The sequence below is a fragment of the Lutra lutra genome, chromosome 12 (assembly GCF_902655055.1).
Source record: "Lutra lutra chromosome 12, mLutLut1.2, whole genome shotgun sequence".
Taxonomy (NCBI): Eukaryota; Metazoa; Chordata; class Mammalia; order Carnivora; family Mustelidae; genus Lutra; species Lutra lutra.
In genome coordinates, this window is record NC_062289.1 from 86,566,753 (window position 1) to 86,588,790 (window position 22,038).

General features: G+C 38.6%; 1 protein-coding gene across 7 annotated transcripts in view; it reads right to left on the reverse strand.

The window, feature by feature from the left end:
* ATXN2 (ataxin 2) overlaps nucleotides 1-22,038 on the reverse strand; it is a 116,025-nt gene that overhangs the window by 74,565 nt on the left and 19,422 nt on the right. For all 7 annotated transcript variants that reach the window (XM_047697332.1, XM_047697331.1, XM_047697336.1 and 4 more), the window contains 4 exons: nucleotides 4,343-4,376; nucleotides 3,154-3,213; nucleotides 2,557-2,628; nucleotides 1,642-1,792 (listed from right to left, as the gene is read on the reverse strand). In XM_047697332.1, coding sequence (XP_047553288.1) covers nucleotides 1,642-1,792; nucleotides 2,557-2,628; nucleotides 3,154-3,213; nucleotides 4,343-4,376 — 317 coding nt within the window. Of the gene's footprint in view, nucleotides 1-1,641; nucleotides 1,793-2,556; nucleotides 2,629-3,153; nucleotides 3,214-4,342; nucleotides 4,377-22,038 lie in introns of those variants that run through there.

A 22,038-nucleotide genomic window follows, 5' to 3' on the forward strand; every position in this document is an offset into this window, starting at 1 on the left:
TTTCTAGAGTACTGTGTACTAAATTCAACTTTAACTGTATTTTTGTGGTCCCAGGCATAAACAAGATCAACTCCAAAGGCAGACACTAAAAAAAAAAAAAAAAGACTTGTTTCGGGGCACCTGGGTGGCTCAGTGGGTTAAAGCCTCTGCCTTCAGCTCAGGTCATGATCCCAGGGTCTTGGGATGGAGCCCCGTATCAGGCTCTCTGCTCAGTGGGGAGCCTGCCTCCTCCTCTCTCTCTCTCTCTCTGCCTGCCTCTCCACCTACTTGTGATCTCTCTCTCTCTGTCAAATAAATAAAATCTTAAAAAAAAAAAAAAAAATTAAAAAAAAAAAAAGACTTGTTTCCTTGTATGAGCCATTGAAGGACTCTTAGACAGATTTGTGAATCAGAAACACAGACATCTGAGTACAAGGTACAAAAACAGAACACAGTGCTTTCTGTAGCACGGCAAAGCGGTTAAAGGTACCTAGCCTCTGAAAAGAACAAGCTAACTATATGTGAGAGCCTTGTTAAGGGTCCAAGAGAAAGGCTTTAACTTTCTAGTGGCTTGTATTTCTAAATAACAGTGTAGAAAAATGAATACAACAAAAACAGCTGTTGGTCTAGACTGAATAATGAAAATCAAAAATTGTGGTGAGTTAAAACTCAAAAAAGAATTGACTATAGAATTTGACCAGAAAAAAAAAATCAATTTAAGAATTTTAGAACCAAGTTCAAAACTGCCCAGAAGAGCCTTGTCAACAAGTTATGAACACTCAACACTGCAAAGAATGCTCTCCAAACAAGTAATAGCATTCCCGTATTTCCCTCCTCAGTGGACATCTGAAACAGATTAAATTAAAAAAAATGTTTTTTAAGATTTTATTTATTTGATCAACAGAGATTACAAGTCGTCAGAGAGGCAGGCAGGGAAAGAGGAGAAAGCAGGCTCCCCGCTGAGCAGAGAGCCCTGATGCGGGGCTCAATCCCAGGACCCTGAGATCATGACCTGAGCCGAAGGCAGAGGCTTTAACCCACTGAGCCACCCAGGCGCCCCTGAAACAGATTAAATTTTAATATAACTACATCATCCCTTTTATATCATCAAAACATACTCCCATACTCTGAATTTTTTTTTAAATATGCATGTTCTACTTCTTTACCTTTTTCATCTTCATTGGACAATTGCCTGAGACCTGTGCTTTATTTCCAAGTCACAAAACTAAAACATTTATTGAACTAAAAGCATAATAAAACTAAATAAGCATGATTTATAACCATTTTAAAACTAAAAATTTATAAACTAAAGAACTGTAAGCCAAATAGGACAAGAAATTTCAGCTGAATATGATCTATAGCATTCTTGACCATGAAACTGTAGAAAATCCTTTACAAACTTTAATAGAATTCTTATTATCTATCCTATCAAAAGTACCAAGGACTGTTTCTCTGAAGTTTTAAATATTTTTCAACAAAAATGCATTAAAATTCCCATCTGTTATTAAACAGATTATTCTTTAATTTTAAATAGGTTATTCTTTAAAAAAAAATTTTTTTTCTTTAAAAAAAGGGAAAAAAAGTCTGTATAATTGATGTATAGAGTCCTTGTTTAAATAAATCTTATAAACCATGAAGCATATTTAGGAAATCAACATTTACCTCTTCTTGCATAACTGGAGTCCATATCTTTAAACTGCACCACAACAAAGTCTGAACACTTGAACAAAATACTCTCCATTATTTCTTCACGTTTTGGCCCCGAACTGGATTCCATACTTTTCTCATGTGCAGCATCAAGTACCAAATCACACTAAAATGAGAAGCATGAGTAAATATTCAAATTACTTATAAAATAAAATATGACAGGGATTCTTCAGCACATCAAGGTACTATTTCTCATGTCTTTGACAAAAATAATCTATCTCAAAAGAACCTTATAATCTTAAGTTTTTCTCAAAAATATGACCTATTATTTATTCCATCATTCAAAATCCTCTTATCTGAAAGTTGGTCCTTGCTACCATAGTCTGTTTTAACTACATTAATGGTGATGATAAAAAAAATAATGAACCATTCAATACGTCTTCTAGCCCCCAATGCTTGGAAAGGTCAAGATATTTTAATAAGCACACAGAGCAAGTTTAATTATATGAACCAGTCTACAAAATAATCAGTATTTCAAACTAAAGAGCAAAATCAAAGTGTAAATTTTAAGATTTTTTATTTATTTATCTCAGAGAGAGAGAGAAAGCACACAAGCAGACAAAGTGGCAGGCAGAAGCAGAGAGAGAGAAGCAGGCTCCCTGCTGACAAGAAGCCCGATGCGGGGACTTGATCTCAAGACCCTGGGATCATGACCTGAGCTGAAGGAAGAGGCTTAACCTACTGAGCCACCCAGGCATCCCCAAAGTGTAAATTTTTAAAAGTGCTTTAAAGAACATGAAAATGTCAGAAACTAACTATAAACTGCTAAATCAGGAACTAACACACAGTGTCAGGACGGCATACAAACATACAGCAGTTGATGATTCACGGGCTTTTACATTTAACAAAAAGGAAAAGAGTAAAAATTACCTTAGGACTGTATGTTTTAAAAACTCCTTCATATATACCTCCGTTTTTCACTTGTACTTCACATTTGGATCCCTAAAAACATACAATTAATTTATCAAAGAAACAGTGTGCTACCCAGTCAAGAGGGATAATTGTTTTCATTTTACTTTTTATACAGCTCACCAGGCTTCACTCAGCATATTAGGTATTCACTGACAGAACAATAAATTCTAAAATATTAACAATACACTGAATTCTCAAAATTCCTCAGGAGGCGTTGCTCAGAGATTGCAGTATGAATTTAAACACTGAAGTTTTAAAAAAATAAATAGATAAAATAAATACTGAAGTTAAGTATTTCTGATTCTGGCTTTATTAGGTGACAAAATAACGCACTAATCAACTACTACTATTATTTTATACATACCAGGGTTAAGAAGAATGCTTTTACAGTGTGTCACAATAGTTTGGATGGAGTTCTAAGCTTTTTTTTCTAAATAATCCTGATTAAATGTGACCTAAGAAATGTTATTTTGGAAATCATTCATCTACATTTTAGCATCACGAAATTACTTTACACTCCCAAGGCAGTTTCTCCCCAGTAATCTGGTAACTTACAACAACTGATGTAAGTATATGAACCATCCTCATATTTGCATAGATTCCATCAAAAGAAATCTGGAATATTAAGAAAAAAACACCATTAGCAATTAGTATCTATCCTTGTATATATATATTAAAATTAACATTTATTTTCTTTAAAAATGTTTAGTTAAGTTTGCGATGCTTTACACACATTAAAGACAGACTTGGGTTTACTATGATCTTTGTTTCCTTAGAGAACAGAAGCTTAAGTTTTCAACATGAAAACAGTCATACCATCTAACAATGTTTCTGACTACATGTGATACAAAAAAGCAAAAGTGAACTTCCATATGTGAGGAATGACAAAACCACAGAAACAGAGGACAGAGCAAAGGCTGGGGAGCAGAGGACGGAGGGATCACTACTAAATGGCGGGAGTGACTTTTCAAGGTAAGAGAACTGCCCCATTATCTTGACTGTGGCGGCGGTTACATATATGCATCAGGACTCAAAGACCTGTACACTAAACAGGGCTGAGCATATATAAATAAATAAACGGGGTGCAGGAGTGTGCACCTTTGTCAAAGACCCTTGACTATCTTCTCTTAGCACATATGAATCAACGCTAGTGCTCTCAGGTCTCATCAACCACACCACTCCTTACTACATACTACAAAAGTGTGCATCCTTCTGATTTGAAATAAGAGTATCTGTCCAGTAATGCCAAAATCTGAAAGATAAATGACAGTTTCTCATTTATTTTTCCATCACATGGAACTGCCCTTCATGCCCAGTTTAATTTTATTGATAGAGTTCTAAAATTTAAAATAAGAAGGCCGTTTCCAAGGGAGAAAAATGAAAGGACTTAAAAGACAGCATTCATTCAAAATCAAAACCCCAAAGAACTCTGCAAACTCCAGTCCTGTTCCACTTATCTTTTGGGGTGTTATTCATTTAGATTTGCCTTTAGCCATTTATAAAACAACAAATGACTTACTACTTTGCATGAAAAATACTATTTACAGATAATTTTACATTTTGTATGAAGAATCATGTCCAAAAACACATATAGCTAATAATTTTATACCAAACAGTACTGAGGTACAAAAGTTGTATGAGGTATAAAACCCAAGATTTCTTTTCATCTTGGCTTTCATCTATGGTGCAGAAATAACATTTTAGTTACCAATTCTTCCAAACAAGTGACATTAAAATTACTCACCGTGGATTGAGGCAGTCCTTTGCTGTTTCGACCTCTGAAAAAATAAAACGTTTATTTAAAGTTCAACAAGAGAAACAAGCTTAAAAATTTTTTTTTCAAATTTAAATTTCATAAATATTTTCAAATTTAAATATTTTCAAATTTAATCATAATTCCATTCAAATACAGCACAAGCAACCTGTGGGGAAGGCTCATCTAATATCAAATATAAAGGCTACCTAAGAATGGTTCCCTCTGGCTTCACTGGCTCAGAGACCCAGAACAGGTATGTATCATGGGAGGGAGAAAGGAGGAAGAATGTGAACATGATCAAAATAAAATAAATGAAGTAAAAATAAAAACAGCCTACTGGAAAAAATAACCAATACTAAACATAATAATCTTTAGCCCCATAGTAACCTACTGTTCTGTTACAGAAAGCTACTTAGGAATAAAATATAAATTCTACTCCTGATTTAACTGACATATATACTGACTGACATCAAAGTCGCCTCCTGTGTTTTTCTGTTGCCTCTAAAAATAGGCACCATGTTTACAACTGCAGAAAAACATTTGAAAATAAATTAAATCATTCAAAGCACTTTCACTTCTAAGTACCTCTGTCAGGATCTATGTAACAAGCACCTTTCTCTGCCAATCCCCTAGCTCTGAAACAATGCAGTACACCAGTCAGCTGTCAAGTTATTTCCAGTGAATTTATTCTTTTTTTTTTTAAAGATTTTATTTATTAATTTGACAGACAGAGATCACAAGTAGGCAGAGAGGCAGGCAGAGAGAGAGGAGGAAGCAGGCTCCCCACTGAGCAGAGAGCCCGATGTGGGGCTCGATCCCAGGACGCTGGGATCATGACCTGAGCTGAAGGCAGAGGCTTTAACCCACTGAGCCACCCAGGCGCCCCTTCCAGTGAATTTAGTTACAGAGCATAATACAAGCTAAGGCTTATTCCACTGGAAAAGATTAGGCCCCTTATGAAATGATAAAAACATTAATAACATAAAATGTTATATTCCTCATAAATAACAGAATAAAGGAATAATAATAAAACTGGAATAATAGAACTAGAATCTCTCTCTTTCTCTTTTGAGAGAGACAGAGAAAGTGTGATTAGGGAGGGGCAGAGGGAGAGGGAGAGAATCTTAAGTGCGCTCCACACTCTGCGTGGAGCTGGACAAAGGGCTCAATCTCATGACCCTGAGATCATGACCTGAGCCGAAGGCAGATGCTCAACTGACTGAGCCAGCCAGGAAACCCTAGAATCTTATTATAACAAAATAATCAAGATACTCAAATTAAGTCACAAATTCAAAGAGAAGCACAATTCAGGTCTAAAAAGTCTAATAGTGTGAATGTGCCAATTCCCAGTAAAATGGCACTGATCTTAGAACTCCAAGGACAGGGCTGGTTTGCTTTCCAACTCAGGAACCCTCTCTCAACTAGAAAATAACATCTTAGACCAAAGCACCTCTGAAAGTCCTTCCATTTCCAACATTCTGATTCTGTAACTCTTTGCCTCACACACAGCATAGAAAAATTCCTGTAGTTCACGAATAGGACTAATAATACCATTTATAATACTACAAACCATGTACTATGGTAAGCACTATGTCAAACTTTCACCCCAACTTTACAGGTGAAGAAACTGGACCTTAGTTAACTATCTTGACCAAAACCATCTGGCTAATGAGCAGCAGAACTGGTATTTTAACCAGGTGATCGAAAGTCTAGGCTTTTCATTTCTAGGTTATATTCTGCCTCTCTGAAATTGCATCACAAGGAATAAACTAATTTCACAATTAAACCTCACCAAATTTTTTATTTTTTTTTTCAAACATCATTTGAATTTATCGGGTTTTTTTAATGATCGGTAGTCTAAAACCAAAGGCTGCCAAATAGCTAAAAATCCTGTGTGGGTTATCTTATCTTGGTGGTTGCGGAGATGCCACAGTTAAGACTTAAAGGGGCGCCTGGGTGGCTCAGTGGGTTAAGCCTCTGCTCTTTGGCTCAGGTCATGATCTCAGGGTCCTGGGATTGAGCCCCGCATTGGGCTCTCTGCTCAGCAGGGAGCCTGCTTCCCCCTCTCTCTCTCTGCCTGCCTCTCTGCCTACCTATGATCTCTCTCTCTCTGTCAAATAAATAAAAAATTTAAAAAAATTTAAAAAAAAGACAAACAAATGCCACCAATTAAGTACCTTTAAATTCATGTGGCATCCCCATAAAGCTATTTAAAAGAATTTACAGACCCTCTATAGAAGTCACACTATTTATTGATTATATAATTACATCTTTGACTAACAAAGAACTGTTTTGACAATCCAGTTTACTAATTAGAACAAATCATGCAATAAAGAAAATAACAGAAGACCCACAGCAGTATAAAGTGGTACAGAATGTAGAAACAGATTTCCACTGACCAAACCAGTAAATCGAATAACCAAGGGGAATGTTAGCGTACCATAGTAGCACTTTCTGAAGCTTATGCTAAAAGTCCAAGTTCATTCTTTTTTTTTTTTTTTCCTTTTAGGATCCACTTAGATTATGCTTCACTTTTAATTTTCTTCTTTAGTATTTTGGAATAAAGCATCTTAATATTTCTTATAGAAACAAAAACAGAATTTCAAAGAAGCCAAGTCAATTAAGTGTCTGCCTTCAGCTCAAGTCATGATCCTGGGATCAGGCCCTGCAGGCAGGAAGCCTGCTTCTCCCTCTCCCACTCCCCCTACTTGTGCGCGCTCTCTCTCTCTCAAATAAAATCTTAAAAGGGGAAAAAAAAAAAAGCCAAGATCATACTCTACTCCTAAATATACTTATGATTAGGTGGATCAGATTTAACAAAATAACCATATTCAGGATTGTTACTGAATATGAAGTTAAGGCGTCATTCAAGATGCCAAATTAATATAAAGAAATTTTTTTTTTTATTTTTTTTCAGCATAACAGTATTCATTATTTTTGCACCACACCCAGTGCTCCATGCAATCCGTGCCCTCTACAATACCCACCACCTGGTGCCCCCAACCTCCCACCCCCCACCCCTTCAAAATTCTCAGATCGTTTTTCAGAGTCCATAGTCTCTCATGGTTCACCTCCCCTTCCAATTTCCCTCAACTCCCTTCTCCTCTCCATCTCCCCTTGTCCTCCATGCTATTTGTTATGCTCCACAAATAAGTGAAACCATATGATAATTGACTCTCTCTGCTTGACTTATTTCACTCAGCATAATCTCTTCCAGTCCCGTCCATGTTGCTACAAAACTTGGGGATTCATCCTTTCTTTCTTTTTTTTTTTTTTTACAGCTTTATAAACATATATTTTTATCCCCAGGGGTACAGGTCTGCGAATCGCCAGGTTTACACACTTCACAACACTCACCATAGCACATACCCTCCCCGATATCCATAACCCCACCCCCTCTCCCAACCCCCTCCCCCCATCAACCCTCAGTTTCATATAAAGAAATTTTTTAAGTAACAGTTTGTATTGCTTCAAAATAACAGAGAGAGAGGAAATAGAGGTTATTATGCTGAAGTAAGACTGGCATGAGTTGCTAACCATTAAAAAACTAGGGGCCAGGTGTATAGGGGTTCAATATATCATTCTGCCTGCTTTTTGTAATTTCCTTAAGTTAAAAAAAAAAAAGTACCTTCTGATATGATGCAATCGGAGTCCAGATTTAATCAAGACCTACTAATTTACAGGAAACATGGTGTGGGAGAATATATTAACTGATACCATGAGGTTATGATCAGTTAAACCAAGACTGTGGTAAATATGACATAACAAGTAACAGCTTCTTCAACAAATAAACAGCAGGAGAAGAAAAAAAAAAACAGTGCAGAGGGAGGGAAAATTATAAATTTAAGGACAAACATAAATCAAAAGCAAAGTGTGGCTTCTCAATTTCAAAACTTACTACAAAGCTACAGTGATCAAAATAGTGTGATACTGGCATAAGGACAGACATAAAATCCAATGGAATAGAGAGTCCAGAAATAAGCCCTCACAAATATGTTGAACCCTTACACCTTATAACATACATAAAAACTAACTCAGAATGGGTCAAAGATGCAAACTTAAGGGTTAAAACTATGAAACTCTTGAAGAAAACAGAGGGGACAAGTCTTCATGACTCTGAATTTGGCAATGATTTCTCAACTGTTACACCAAAGTGAATAGACAACAACAACAAAAAAAAAAAACAGTAAAAAAGTCTTCATCAAAATTAAAAGCTTGGGTGGGAGGTTGGGGGCACCAGGTGGTGGGTATTGTGGAGGGCACAGATTGCATGGAGCACTGGGTGTGGTGCAAAAATAATGAATACTGTTATGCTGAAAAAATAAAAATTAAAGCTCACCTCTTCACCTCTAAAAAAAAAAAAAAATTAAAAGCTTTTGTGCAAAGAATTATCAGAGTTATCAGAGTGAAAAGACAATACTTTTCAGAATGAGAGAAGATACGTGCATTCCACGTATCGGATATGATAAAGGGTTCATGCCAGAATACGTAAACTGTAACTTGATAAGAAAAGTACATACAACCTAATTCAAAAATGGGCAAAAGACTTGAATAGCACTCCTCCAAAGAAGTCATACAATTAGCATGTGAAAAGATGCTCAACATCACTAGTCACCACGAAAAATGCAAATCAAAACCACAATGAGCTACCACTTCACCCCCACTACTGTAGCTATTATCAAAAAGACAAAAAATCACAAGTGTTGGCAAAAAACTGGCAAAACCCTTCTGCACTACCTGCGGGAATGTAAAATGGTATAGCTACTGTGGAAGATAGTATGGCAGTTCCTCAAAAAATTGAACAGAATTACCATATGATCCAGCAATTACCACATCAGAATATATACCCAAAATAACTGAAAGCAGGGTTCTGGAGATGATTAGATGGCTCAGTTAAGTATCTGACTGCAGTTCAGGTCATGATCCCGGGGTCTTGGGATCTAGCCCTACATTGGGCTCCCTGCTGCGTGGGCAGTCTGCTTCTCCCTCTCCCTCTCCCTCTGCACCCCCCACCCAGTTTGTGCTTTCTGTCTCATTTGCTGCTCTCTCAAATGAATAAAATTTTAAAACAAAAAAGAACTGTGATTTATTAACTTCTATCTACTTTACTGTCCAGAACGTCTTTAATTTCTTAAAATTAAAAAAAAAAAACAAACCCAACTCTACACAGCCTTGAAATTCAAATGCCACCTTTTCAAGAAGCCTTCCTTGGATTACACCATTCCAAATCAAACACACAGTGCTCTCTTCAACTCTCCAGACTGGAATCTGACATAACCAGATTTGTATTATAGTTCCTGGTGGCCTATCATATGCCCACTACTCAGGGCCATCAACTGACCAAATCAGAAAATGATGCCTCCTCCAGGGAGTCAAACCCCACACTAGAGAAAAGAGTGTGATCAGCAGCCAGTGCTTTTGTGAAAATTAGAAGAGGTACCAGAAATGGAGGTAGCCCCAAAGGCACACTGTGTGGCCAAAGAAACTCCTGGATTTCAACATGCATTCATGTCCTTGGCCAAAAGCTCCCGGATGAAATAAAACCTAAACCAAGCCTGACAGACAGTGTTAATAACATCTACCAAAATCAGCACAGAAGAACCATAGCTCACATATGACATATAGTTAATAAATAATGAATTAATGAGCCCAGCCAAAAAGAAAGAAAAAGATGGAGCAAGATTTCAAAGTAATCATTACATAAATCAACGGTCAGCAAAATATAGCCCACAACCCATTTTTGTTGAGATTCTGAGCTAAGTACGTTTTTAGGTTGGGAGGAAGATAGGAAGGGAGGGAGGAGAGAAGGGACAAGCCAAGAAGAATATGCAACAGAGAAGTTATATGGCCTATAACACCTAAAATACTATCTCTCTGGGTCGTTTCAAGAAAAATCTGCTGACCTCTGCACTGAAAAAGTGGCTGTGATGTCAACAACTGCAATTTAAAAAATAAAAGTTTACTGCTATTTTACATGAACCACTACTTCTAAAACAAATCTGATAGCTTATTAAATACTTTTTTCATGGAAGTTTAATGCAAACATAATTGAAAAAATGTCATCAAAGTGCTCTCGTTCTTTATTATTTTTAAGCTTCACAATGGAATTGAGGATGATCCAAATTTTGAAAAAAATCAAGGTGTTTTACTAACATCTGATGTCAATACAAGCAAGTTTCACAAAGCCAGGGACTTTGTATGGATTGCTCAATCAAAAGCACGTAGCACAAACTGATGAAACAGTAAATGGCAGATTATACGACAGACTTGACATATCACCTTGTGAATCTCATAAGAATCTTTTTTTTTAAGATTTTATTTTTTATTTATTTGAAAGAGATCAAAAATAGAGAGGCAGGCAGAGAGAGAGGGGGAAGCAGGCTCCCCGCTGAGCATGGAGCCCGATGCAGGGCTCGATCCCAGGACCCTGGGTTCATGACCTGAACCGAAGGCAAGAGGCTTTAACCCACTGAGCCACCCGGGCACCCCGAATTTCATAAGAATCTTGACTAGAATTATAAAAAAATAAATTGATGAGACATCTGAACTGGAGGTTCTAGCCTGGGCCATATCAAGGCAAGAAAAAGAAATAAGGGTTGCCTGTATGGATCAGTCCTTAAGCAACTGCCTTTGCCTCAGGTCATGATCCTTGCTCTGCGAGAAGCGTGTTCTCCCTCTCCTACTCCCCCTGCTTGTGTTCCCTCTCCCGCTGCCTTTTTCTGTCAAAAAAATAAATAAAACCTTAAGGAAGGAAGGAAGAAAAGGCACCATGATTGGACAGAAAAAAGGAAAATGTCTTTAGTAATAAAGACAGCATGATCATTTATGCAGAAAATCCTAAGAGAATCTTCAAAAAAACTACAAGAAATAAGAGCTTAGCAAAGCTAACTCAAAACAGATCAGTGACCTAATCACAAAAGGGTTAAATGAAACTTTTAAAAGAAAATAGGGGGGAAAATCTTTATAACCTTTGGTTAGATGAAGACTTCAGACAGGACAAAAAATGCAAACCATAAAAGCAAAAACTAACAAATGAGACTTCATCAAAGTTTTAAGTATTCTGTCCTTTCAAAGACTGTTAAGAAAATTAAGTCAATCCAAACAAGGAAATATTTGCAAAATGTCTAATAATAGATTTACACCAAGAATATACAAACAACTCCTACAACTTAGTAAGAAAAGATAAATAGCCCATAAGTGGGCAGAAGACTTACACAGTCATTTAACCAAGTAAGACTTCATAAAATTAAAGCCTGATAATACTAACCACGAGGAAGGATGCCAACCAACTGAAACTCTCACACACCACTGCTGGAAAAGGAAATGCAGATTTCTTTCCCTGGAAAAGAGTCTGGCATTTTCTTATAAAGTTAAACATACTAGGTAGGATGCCTGGGTGGCTCAGTTGGTGAAGCATCTGCCTTTGGCCCAGGTCATGATCCCAGGGTCCTGGGATAGATAGGACCGCATTGGGCTCCCTGCTCACTGGAGAATCTGCATCTCTCTCTGCCCTTCCCCGCCAGTTCGTTTTCTTGCTCTCTCAAAAATAAATAAAAATGGGGCGCCCGGGTGGCTCAGGGGGTTAAGCCTCTACCTTTGGCTCAGGTCATGGTCTCAGGGTCCTGGGATCGAGCCCCACATCGGGCTCTCTGCTCAGCAGGGAGCCTGCTTCCCCCTTTCTCTCTGCCGCCTCTCTGCCTACTTGTGATCTCTCTCTCTCTCTGTCAAATAAATAATTAAATCTTAAATAAATAAATAAATAAATAAATAAATAGAACCAATTTAGGGGCCCCTGGGTGACTCAGTCATTAAGCATCTGCCGTCGGCTCAGGTCATGATCTCGGGGTCCTGAGATGAGCCTACATCGCATCCTACATCCCTGCTCGACGGGAAGCCTGCTTCTCCCCTACCACTCCCCCTGTTTGTGTTCCCTCTTTTGCTGTCTGTCCCTCTATGTCAAATAAATAAATAATCTTTTAAAATAAATAAATAAATAAAAATACTTAAAAAATAAAGTTAAACATACTAATACAACCTAGCAATCCCACTCCCAGGTAATTATTCAAGACCAAATGAATGTGAATGTTCAGAGCTGGTTTATTCACATAGCCAAATGCTGGAAACAGTTCAAATGTCTATTACCTGATAAATAAATAAACATACTGTGATAGTACATCCTTAATAGAGGAATACTGCTCAGTAGTAAAGTTACAAATTACTGATACATGCTACACACAACTTGGATGAATTTCAAAAGCATTGTGCTAAAGGAAAGAAACTAGACACAAATGATCCCATTTATGACATTCTGGAAAGGCAAATCTATAGATACAGAATCAGATCAATGACTACCCTGGGCTAAGAGAGAAGAAAGATACTTATTATAAAAGTACAGCGGGAACTTTAAAGGGTGGTATCTTTTTTTTTTTAAGATTTTATTTATTTATTTGACAGAGAGAGATCACAAGTAGGCAGAGAGGCAGGCAGGGAGAGGAGGAAGCAGGCTCCCCACCAAGCGGGAGCCTGACTCGGGACTTGATCCCAGGACCCCGAGATCATGACCCGAGCCGAAGGCAGAGGCTCAACCCACTGAGCCACCCAGGCGCCCAAGGGTGGTATCTCAATTATGATAGTGATTGCATGACTATACACATTTGTTAAAATTCAAAGAACTTTACACTGAATAGGATGAGTTTACTGCATATAAACTATACCTCAAAACTCTGCCACTCCCCAAACTAAAGGCAGATCCAAAGAAAAAAGAAACTCCTAACACATATACCTAAAAAAAAGGTTGAGTTTTGTAACAAAATTAATCTGATGTTAAACACTCATTATACTGGGACACCTGGTGGATCAGATGTAAAGTGTCTGCCCTCGGCTTGGGTCATGATCCCAGGATCCTGGGTTGGAGCCCCATGTGGGGCTCCCAGCTCAGTGGGGAGTCTGCTTCTCCCTCTCTCTCTGCCTCTCCCCCTGCTTGCGCTCTCTCTCAAATGAATAAAAAAAATCTTTTTAAAAACTGATTATATTGAAAACGTAAATTTAGTGAATTTTACTGCATATAATTATATATGATTATATAATTATACTTCAATAGTAAAGCTGATTTACTTTTTAAGAGACACACAATTAGGAAAATTTGAACTGACTAGACATTAAATAATACTTGAGAATTTTAATTTTTTACACGTGATGTTTTTATTTTAAGTAATCTCTACCCTCAATGTTCAGGGGCTTGAACTCATGACCCGGAGGTCAAGAGTCACAGGCTCTACTAAGCCAGCCAGGTGTCACTAAATGTGTTGTTCTGTTTTTAAAGATTTTATTTATTTATTTGACAGAAATAGACATAGCGAGAGGGAGCACAGGCAGGGGGAGTGGGAGGTAGAAGCAGGCTTCTCATCTGAGCAGGGAGCCCAACGTGGGGCTTGATCCCAGAACCTGGCCATTATGACCTAAGGCAAAGGCAGCCACTTAACGACTGAGCCATGCATGTGCCCGTACATGTGTTGTTTTTAAAACTTTCATTCTCTTAGAGAGATTATCTATTGAAATATTGCTTTAAAATAATATGGGAACTACATTAACTAAGACAGTATGATGTCGACATAAGGACAAATAAAAGAGCTATGAAACAGCATTCAAAGTCCAAAAATATATATATATTTTTTAAAGATTTTATTTATTTGATAGAGAGAGACACAGTGAGAGAGGAACATGAGCAAGGGGAATAGGACAGGGAGAAGCAGGCTTCCCGCCAAGCAGGGAGCTGGATGCAGGGCTTGATCCCAGGACCCTGGGATCATGACCTGAGCAGAAGGCAGAGGCTTTGCAACTGAGCCACCCAAGCACCAACCTCCCCAAAAATTCGTAGTTATGGCCAATGACTTTTAGGAAGAGCCAAAACAACTTATTGGGGAAATAAAAGTCTTTTCAACAAACAGCGCTGGCATAATTACATAAGCAAAAGAATATGCAAAAGAATGTAGTTGGACCTCTACCTCATAACACATATAAAAATTCAAAATAGATCAAATACCTAAATGTAAAGACTATAAAAACTCTTAGGAGAAAAAAAAAATAGGGTTAAATCTTCAAGACCTTGGATTTGGAAATGGATTCTTTTTGTTTGGTTGGTTGTTTTTTAAAAAAATGTATTTATTTGAAAGGGACAGCCTAAATGCACACCTGAGCAGAGGTAGGGGAAGAAGCTCCCCTGGCCTGATGTGGGGCTCGTAAGACCCTGGGATTATGACCTGAGCTGAAGGCAGTGCTTAACCAAATGAGCCACCCAGGTGCCCTTAGCAATGGATTCTTATATAAGACTGTAAAAGCACAAACAATGGATATATATTTTATATGGAACTCGATCAAAATCAGAAATCTGGGGTGCCTGGCTGGCTCAGTCAGTAGAGCATGCAACTCTTGATCTCAAGAGTTCAAGCCCCACGCTGGGCATAGAGCTGACTTATCGAAAAATAAATAAATAAATATATATATATTTTTTTTTTTTGCTGTGAAAGACATCAATAAAACAATAGCAAAAAAACTCCAAAACCAAAAAAATGAAAAAAACCCAGAAATATGAAGGGCTATGAATAAATTATGGAAGAAATCTCAGATATCCCCTAACACAGGAAACCAAAAGCACAGGACTCCAGAGTGCACTCATTAAAAACAGAGGGCAACCATATCAAAACCCAAAGTTCTACTCTACTGCCTTTTAGACAGCTCGGTTTCAAATCCTAGGCCAGCCACTTACAGGAACCCCAGAATGGTTATTTAACCACTCTGGTCCCCAATTTTCTTATCTGTAAAACGTTAGTAAGAAAAGTCATAAGGTTGGGGGTGCCTGGGTAGCTCAGTTGGTTGAGCATCTGACCCTTGGTATCAGCTCAGGTCATGATCTCAAGGTGAGAGGATGAAGCCCTGCATCAGGTTCCATGCTTGGTGGGGAGCCTGCTTCTCTCTCCCCTCTGCCTGTCCCCCTGCTTACACATGCTCTCTCTCTGTCAAATAAATAAAATCGTTTAAAAAAAAATTTTTTGGGGGGCGCCTGGGTGGCTCAGTGGTTAAAGCCTCTGCCTTCGGCTCAGGTCATGATCTCAGGGTCCTGGGATCGAGTCCCGCATCGGGCTCTCTGCTCAGCAGGGAGTCTGCCTCCTCCTCCTGTCTCTCTCTGCCTGCCTCTCTGCCTACTTGTAATCTGTCTGTCAAATAAATTAAAAAAAAAAAACTACCTCTCCCATCTTTAAAAAAAAAAAAAAAAATTTTTTTCTCTCTTTCCCTCTACCCCTTCTCCCCATTCACATGTACTCTCTCTCTCAAATAAATCTTTAAAAAAAAAAAAGTCAAAGGGTTGTTGAGGATCAAATAATACTCAAAATGTACATACATAAACATGTGTATGCACATATACACTCTCATTTGGACCAGAGTTATAGGCTTATTTTATGTCAATTAAACTTCATTAAAGGTGTAAAATAAAGCACCTTTATTCAAAAACTAGTTTGTTTTTTAACTTTATATTTGACAAATATTTATTGAAACAGCAAGATGAATACAGCCTTGTCTTAAGGCAGCTTACACTTCAGAGGTTATGTCTAGGACAGAAAGCTTAGAATGTATATTTTCATATGCATATTTTATCTGTTTCCTTCACCACTTGAATAAATAAAAACATACAAACAACCCAAGAGCACTCCTTTTTTTTTTTAAAGTAGGCTCCATGCCCAACATGGGGCTCGAACACATGACCCTGAGATCAAGAGTTGCATGCTCTGACTGAGCCAGCCAGATGCCCCCCAAGAACACTCCTGGTAACTGAAACACATTTAAAAATCTAGCTAAGAATAAAATTCCTTCCCTTATCATTTCAAAATTCCGGGGGTCCGGGAAATACGCAATCTCCATTGGAACTGCCATCCACAATGTAATTATGGAACTTTTTATTTCTTCACTTTTCACCATTCTGCTCCTTCATTACCATCTTTCAACACTGTAGCTATACATGTCATTTGCTAGTTTCTACAACTATTTCAACAGGCCTGAGTAAATGCAATCAAAATACTTCACTGACCCAGATTTCTAGAACCAGAAACTGTTGTCTGGATGTAACTAATATTCTCTGACACACTTAGAAAGAATACTACATACCTCCAACCCCTTTCCAGTAGAAGCTGTAATAATGCTCTTCTCCTCAGGTATTCCCACGGCCACCTGCTTGTTATTTAGATCTCAATTTAAATGTCCCCTCCTCAGAAAGGCCTGCCCTGACCAGATTATCAAAAGTAGTTCCCCAATAGTATAACACCATTTTAGTACTTATTAGTAACTAATCTTTAGTGCATCACAGAACTTAGTATTTGAAATTCTATTATGTGTTCATCTATTTAATTTCTCTGTCTACCTCCCACTCCCAGAATATACACTCCATGGGGGCAAACACTTCTGTCTCCTTCACCACTGTGTGCCCACAGCCAAACAGAGCCTGGCACAGTAAGTACTCTAAATTGTTGATTAAATTAAGTATACAGAACAGTTTATGTGAATTATGACCAGTATCAACTAGTTCAATTTCTTTTTATAGTACAGAGTAACTACAGTTGTCAAGAGAAAGGACAACTAAAACCTAGAAATCTAATTCCAGCTCTTACAGTTAACTCACTTACGTGAGTCATTTTGTTCTTCCCCTTTCAGTTTTTTTATTAGAAAGGGAAATTCTGTAACTAGTACTTACTGAACAACATTTTCCTCACTGAAAAGATGAGTAAAGCTAGGTTGTTTTTTTTTTTCTTTTTAGCAAACTAAGGTGGACTGGCAACTCTAAATTCACACAAAACAACTGTTAGATTAATCCAGTTACATAATCATCTAGAATCAACATTTTAAAAAAACTACCATCCCCGTAAGAACTAATTCAACTTCTCTGCAAACAGCTGGGATTAAAAATCTGACCCTACTATCACTTCTAGCTCTGTGACCTTAACCTCATAACTTTAGCTGTTTGTGTCTCAATCTACAATCTGTAAAATGGTGATAAATACAGTACCTTCTGAAAAAGAACAAAAACAAAAACCAGTATCTGCACATAAGGTTATAAAAAATTAAATGATATTCATATAGACAGCCTGGCTTAAGAATAACACCTGGTACATTAAATAAATTGTTGGCTTAATACAATTATTTTCCTCATATTATAGAACAAACTAAAGCTGTACAAAAACATCTCTTTGGGGCACCTGGGTGGCTCAGCAGGTTAAGTGTCTACCTTCAGCTCAGGTCATGATCCCAGGGTCTTTGGATCAAGCCCCACATCAAGCCCCACTTTGGGCTCCCTGCTTCCTCCTCTCCCTCCACTGCTCACGTGCCTGTTCTCTCTCTCTCTCAAATAAATAAAATCTTTAAAAAGAAGTATCTCTTCAAATGAAGTTTTACTTAGAGGAAGGGATAAGGGGCTTGACCATAACATGAAGCCATACACAAAAAAAAAAAAAAAAAAAGGGTGTGTGTGTGTGTGTGTGTGTGTGTGTGTGTGTCTGGGTGGCTCAGTTGTTAAGCGTCTGCCTTTGGCTCAGATCATGATCCCAGTGTCCTGGGATCGAGCCCCATTCCGGCTCCCTGCTCAGTGCTTCTCCCTCTCCAGCTCCCCTGTGCTTGTGTTACCTCTCTCGCTACCTCTGTTTTTCATAAATAAATAAAATCTTAAAAAAAAAAAAAAAGTTCTATACCTGTACTGCCCAATATGGTAGCCCAGGGGCACACATGATGGGTAAGGAATTGAAATATGGCTAGTGTGACTGAGGACTGAATTTTAATTTTAATTAAAATTAAAATTTTTAAATTAAAATTAAAAAGCCATATGCGGATAACAGCCACCATACAGGACAGTACAGTTTCAGTCCTCTCCCTGAGCTTGCTTCCTCTGCACAAGGCCTTATCGACCTTCCAAAGCAGTCATCATCCCCTCTGACCAAAAGTGCTTCCATATGGTAAACTCAAGTCTCTGTCCCAATGGTTTTACCCATTGGTCACTAATCTTTCCTGGGGACTCAAAACTTTAATCCCCTTCAAAAGACAACAAGTGACAATGAGGAAGAGGGGAGTACAGGTGAAAAAAGATGAGCCATCACTGCTAAAGCTGAGTGGTAGCTAAACAGGGCTCATTAAACTCTTCTACTTTTACATATGTTGAAATTTTCTTTTTTTTTTTTTTTAAGATTTTATTTATTTATTTGACAGAGAAAGATCACAAGTAGGCAGAGAGGCAGGCAGAGAGAGAGGAGGACGCAGGCTCCCCGCCGAGCAGAGAGCCCGATGCGGGACTCGATCCCAGGACTCTGGGATCATGACCTGAGCCGAAGGCAGCGGCTTAACCCACTGAGCCACCCAGGTGCCCCACATATGTTGAAATTTTCTATTTAAAAAATTTTCATTGGTATTTATTTCCAAACTCACTTCATTCCTTCTCTAACTATAGGGGCTTCCAAATCTGACCCCCCGCTGTCAGTAAGTGCCTCCCTTACATTTCTTCTGCCAGCCACACTGTGAACCGCGTCTTTCTACACATGCCATGTTGATAGCATCTTCTGCTTTAGCAGAAACTTCTTTGCCAGGAACTTTCTCTTCTCTTCCACGGCCCCACTGAAAAGTGCTCATCATTCAAGATCCATCTCAACCCTCCTGCTTTCTTCAAGGTTTTTTTTTTCCTAACCACCCACCCACAGCAGTCACTCACTCCCTCCACAGTGCTACCAGCTTACACTATCTGAATGCCTGCCTTCCCTACTACACTGAGAAACCTGGAAGCAGAGATGTTTCATTCATCTTTTAAGGTTTTAATTTTATTCCAGTTAGTTAACATACAGAGTTAGTTTCAGGCATAGAGTATAGTGATTCAAGAATCATTCTCCCAGACACATCTTCAAACTTTTACCAAAAAGGGGTGCCCGGGTGGCTCAGTCCTTAAGCATCTGCCTTCAGCTCAAGTATGATCCCAGGGTCCTGGGATGGAGCTCTGCATCGCATCGTGCTCCCTGCTGCTCAGGAAGCCTGTTTCTCCCTCTACCACTCCCCCTGCTTGTGTTCCCTCTCTCGCTGCCTCTCTCTCTCCCTCTGTGTCAAATAAATAAATAAATAAATCTTTAAAAAAAAAAAAAACTTTTACTGAATTAATGAACAGTATACATACAAGCTCAACAAATGCTAAACTGCATACACTCAGGGACGCCTGGGTGGCTCAGTTGGTTGGACGACTGCCTTCGGCTCAGGTCATGATCCTGGAGTCCCAGGATCGAGTCCCACATCGGGCTCCCGGCTCCTCGGGGAGTCCGCTTCTCTCTCTGACCTTCTCCTCGCTCATGCTCTCACTGTTTCTCTCTCAAATAAAAAAAAAAATAAATAATAATAATAATAATAATAATAAACTGCATACACTCATCCAGTACTACCCGAAACCTACCAATAAGCACTTACCAGCCTTAACTTCCTCATGTAGTTTCTACCAATTTCCAAAAATGCTAATTAACAGCTAAAAGTTACTGAGCACTTATTACATACCAGGCATTGATTTAAACACTTTACAGGCACAATTCATTTCATACTCATCATTCCCATTTCACAGACGAAGAAACCCAAGCACAAATGAAATAGCCGGCCTTACGTCACAAAGAAAGGAGCTAGGGTGCTAAACGAATTGTTGTATGACTTTGGACAAGTCATTTAAAGTGCCTGCTCCTGTGTAAAATAAAGAAGATGAGTCATGATGATCCGAAATGCAAGCTTCCAATTTTAAAATTCAGATTTGTGGGAAGGGAATAGGATGCCAAATAGAAGGAACACTGATCTGTGAAAAGAAAAGTAATTTTAGGCATTTTCCATAAAATAGTTTGAGGGAAAATGTCAATCTTTATTCTTGTATTTCATAGCAAACTACTATAGAGAAATATGGAAATGTTCTCAAACACTAACATATGGGACAAGCTAAGTTCTACGAGAGTTAATAAAAAGAAAAATGAGAATTTGTTTCAATGGAAGACTTAGGCTAGATTTAAGGGATCTAAGGATGAGGATGAGGATAAATATAAGGACAAGGAAACAGAAAAATGATGGAAGAGCAAGAAGGGAATGAAGGCTGAGCCTGGTACCTACAGAGGTGATGAGAAAGGAGACCATAGTGATTTAAATGGGTCATGTTTTGAAGAGTTGATGGAAAATAGGACCAAAAAGATAAAATGGGGTTTTATAAAGGGTCATCAAATGCTCTGTTTTTATATGTCCCAGGATTTAATATATACACAAAAAAGACTGTATGTGGCATGCAAAGCCCAAGTCATCTGGCTCGTCACTGAAAAAGCCTGCCAATCCCTAGGTTAGATCATGGAAAGGTGAAGAGGACCTTGGGCTTGGGAACAGGGTGACTTCTGAACAAAAGTAGAGTTTAAGTCTAACAGCAAAAGGTAGGCTAGGTTAATCTGGTGGACAAAATTAATGTGTTGCAATAATTAAGAATAAAATGTATGATCACCTAAAATGATGGTCTGGCCCATACACATAACTGCAGCAGTAATTTCCCTGAAGTCCGCAATCATTTCCTCAACTATTAATCCTTTCTCTCTGGAAGACTAATGTGTGCTAAGTCTTATTTAGTGTGTCCTAGCCCCAGGTCTATGCAGCCTCTAACGTGACTAAGACACGGAGAGTGGAGAAGTGGGTTCTACCCTAATTTTCCTATAGAAATATCGTAAGTGGTGTTTGGGTTCTTAGTTCAAACCACAAACGCCTTCTCAACCCATGATATATACAATACTTAGTTCAAATTAATTATGGGTTACAACTGACAATCTGACAAAATAGGCAGGTGTTGAAAACTAACCACCATTTATAATACTGTTTTCAGATTTTAAAATGAAAGTCATGAACTTTTAGATCCAGATTCATTTATAAATAAACGTAACTGCAGGACTAAGGCATGGATAACTGAAGCCATTTTATGGCTAGCAATAATGACTGAATTGTTTCCACGGATTTTTATCAGTTTTGTCAGAGAGCTACACTAGAAGCAGCGGAGCAGTTATTAAAAGCGAAAGCGCGCTCATGGCCTCTGCGGGGAGGGCTGGGCGCCTCTACTTTCCCTCACGCGCCCCGATGGTGGGGCTGGGTACGGTGGGAGTGAGTGGCTGCCAGGAAAGCCCGAGGCCTTCTCTCCACAAATTGTTTCCTCGGTCCACGCGCCTCAGCGCAGGAGCTGACCAAGTAGCTCTTTACAAAGTTTTGGAATGCGATAGAGAAAAAGAAAAAAGACAGGGGCACCTGGGTGGTTCAGTGAGTTAAAGCGTCTGCCTTCAGCTCAGGTCATGATCTCGGGGTCCTGGGATTGAGCCCCCCATTGGGCTCTCTGCTCAGCAGGGAGCCTGCTTCCCCCGCCCTCTGCCTGCCTCTCTGCCTACTTGTGATCTCTGTCAAATAAGTTAATCTTAAAAAAGAAAAAAAAAAAAAGAAAGAAAAAGAAAAGACAGACATCTCCGGAAATTACTACAGTAGTTTGCAACTTGCTACCTCCAATTGGGAATGTGGGTTTGGGAAAGGAGTGAGAACACGGACGCAGAACAGGGCTGGTGGCAGGAGGTATAATGGTGGACAAAACCACCCATCCCTGCTTTCATGGAGCCAAGAGTTCACCG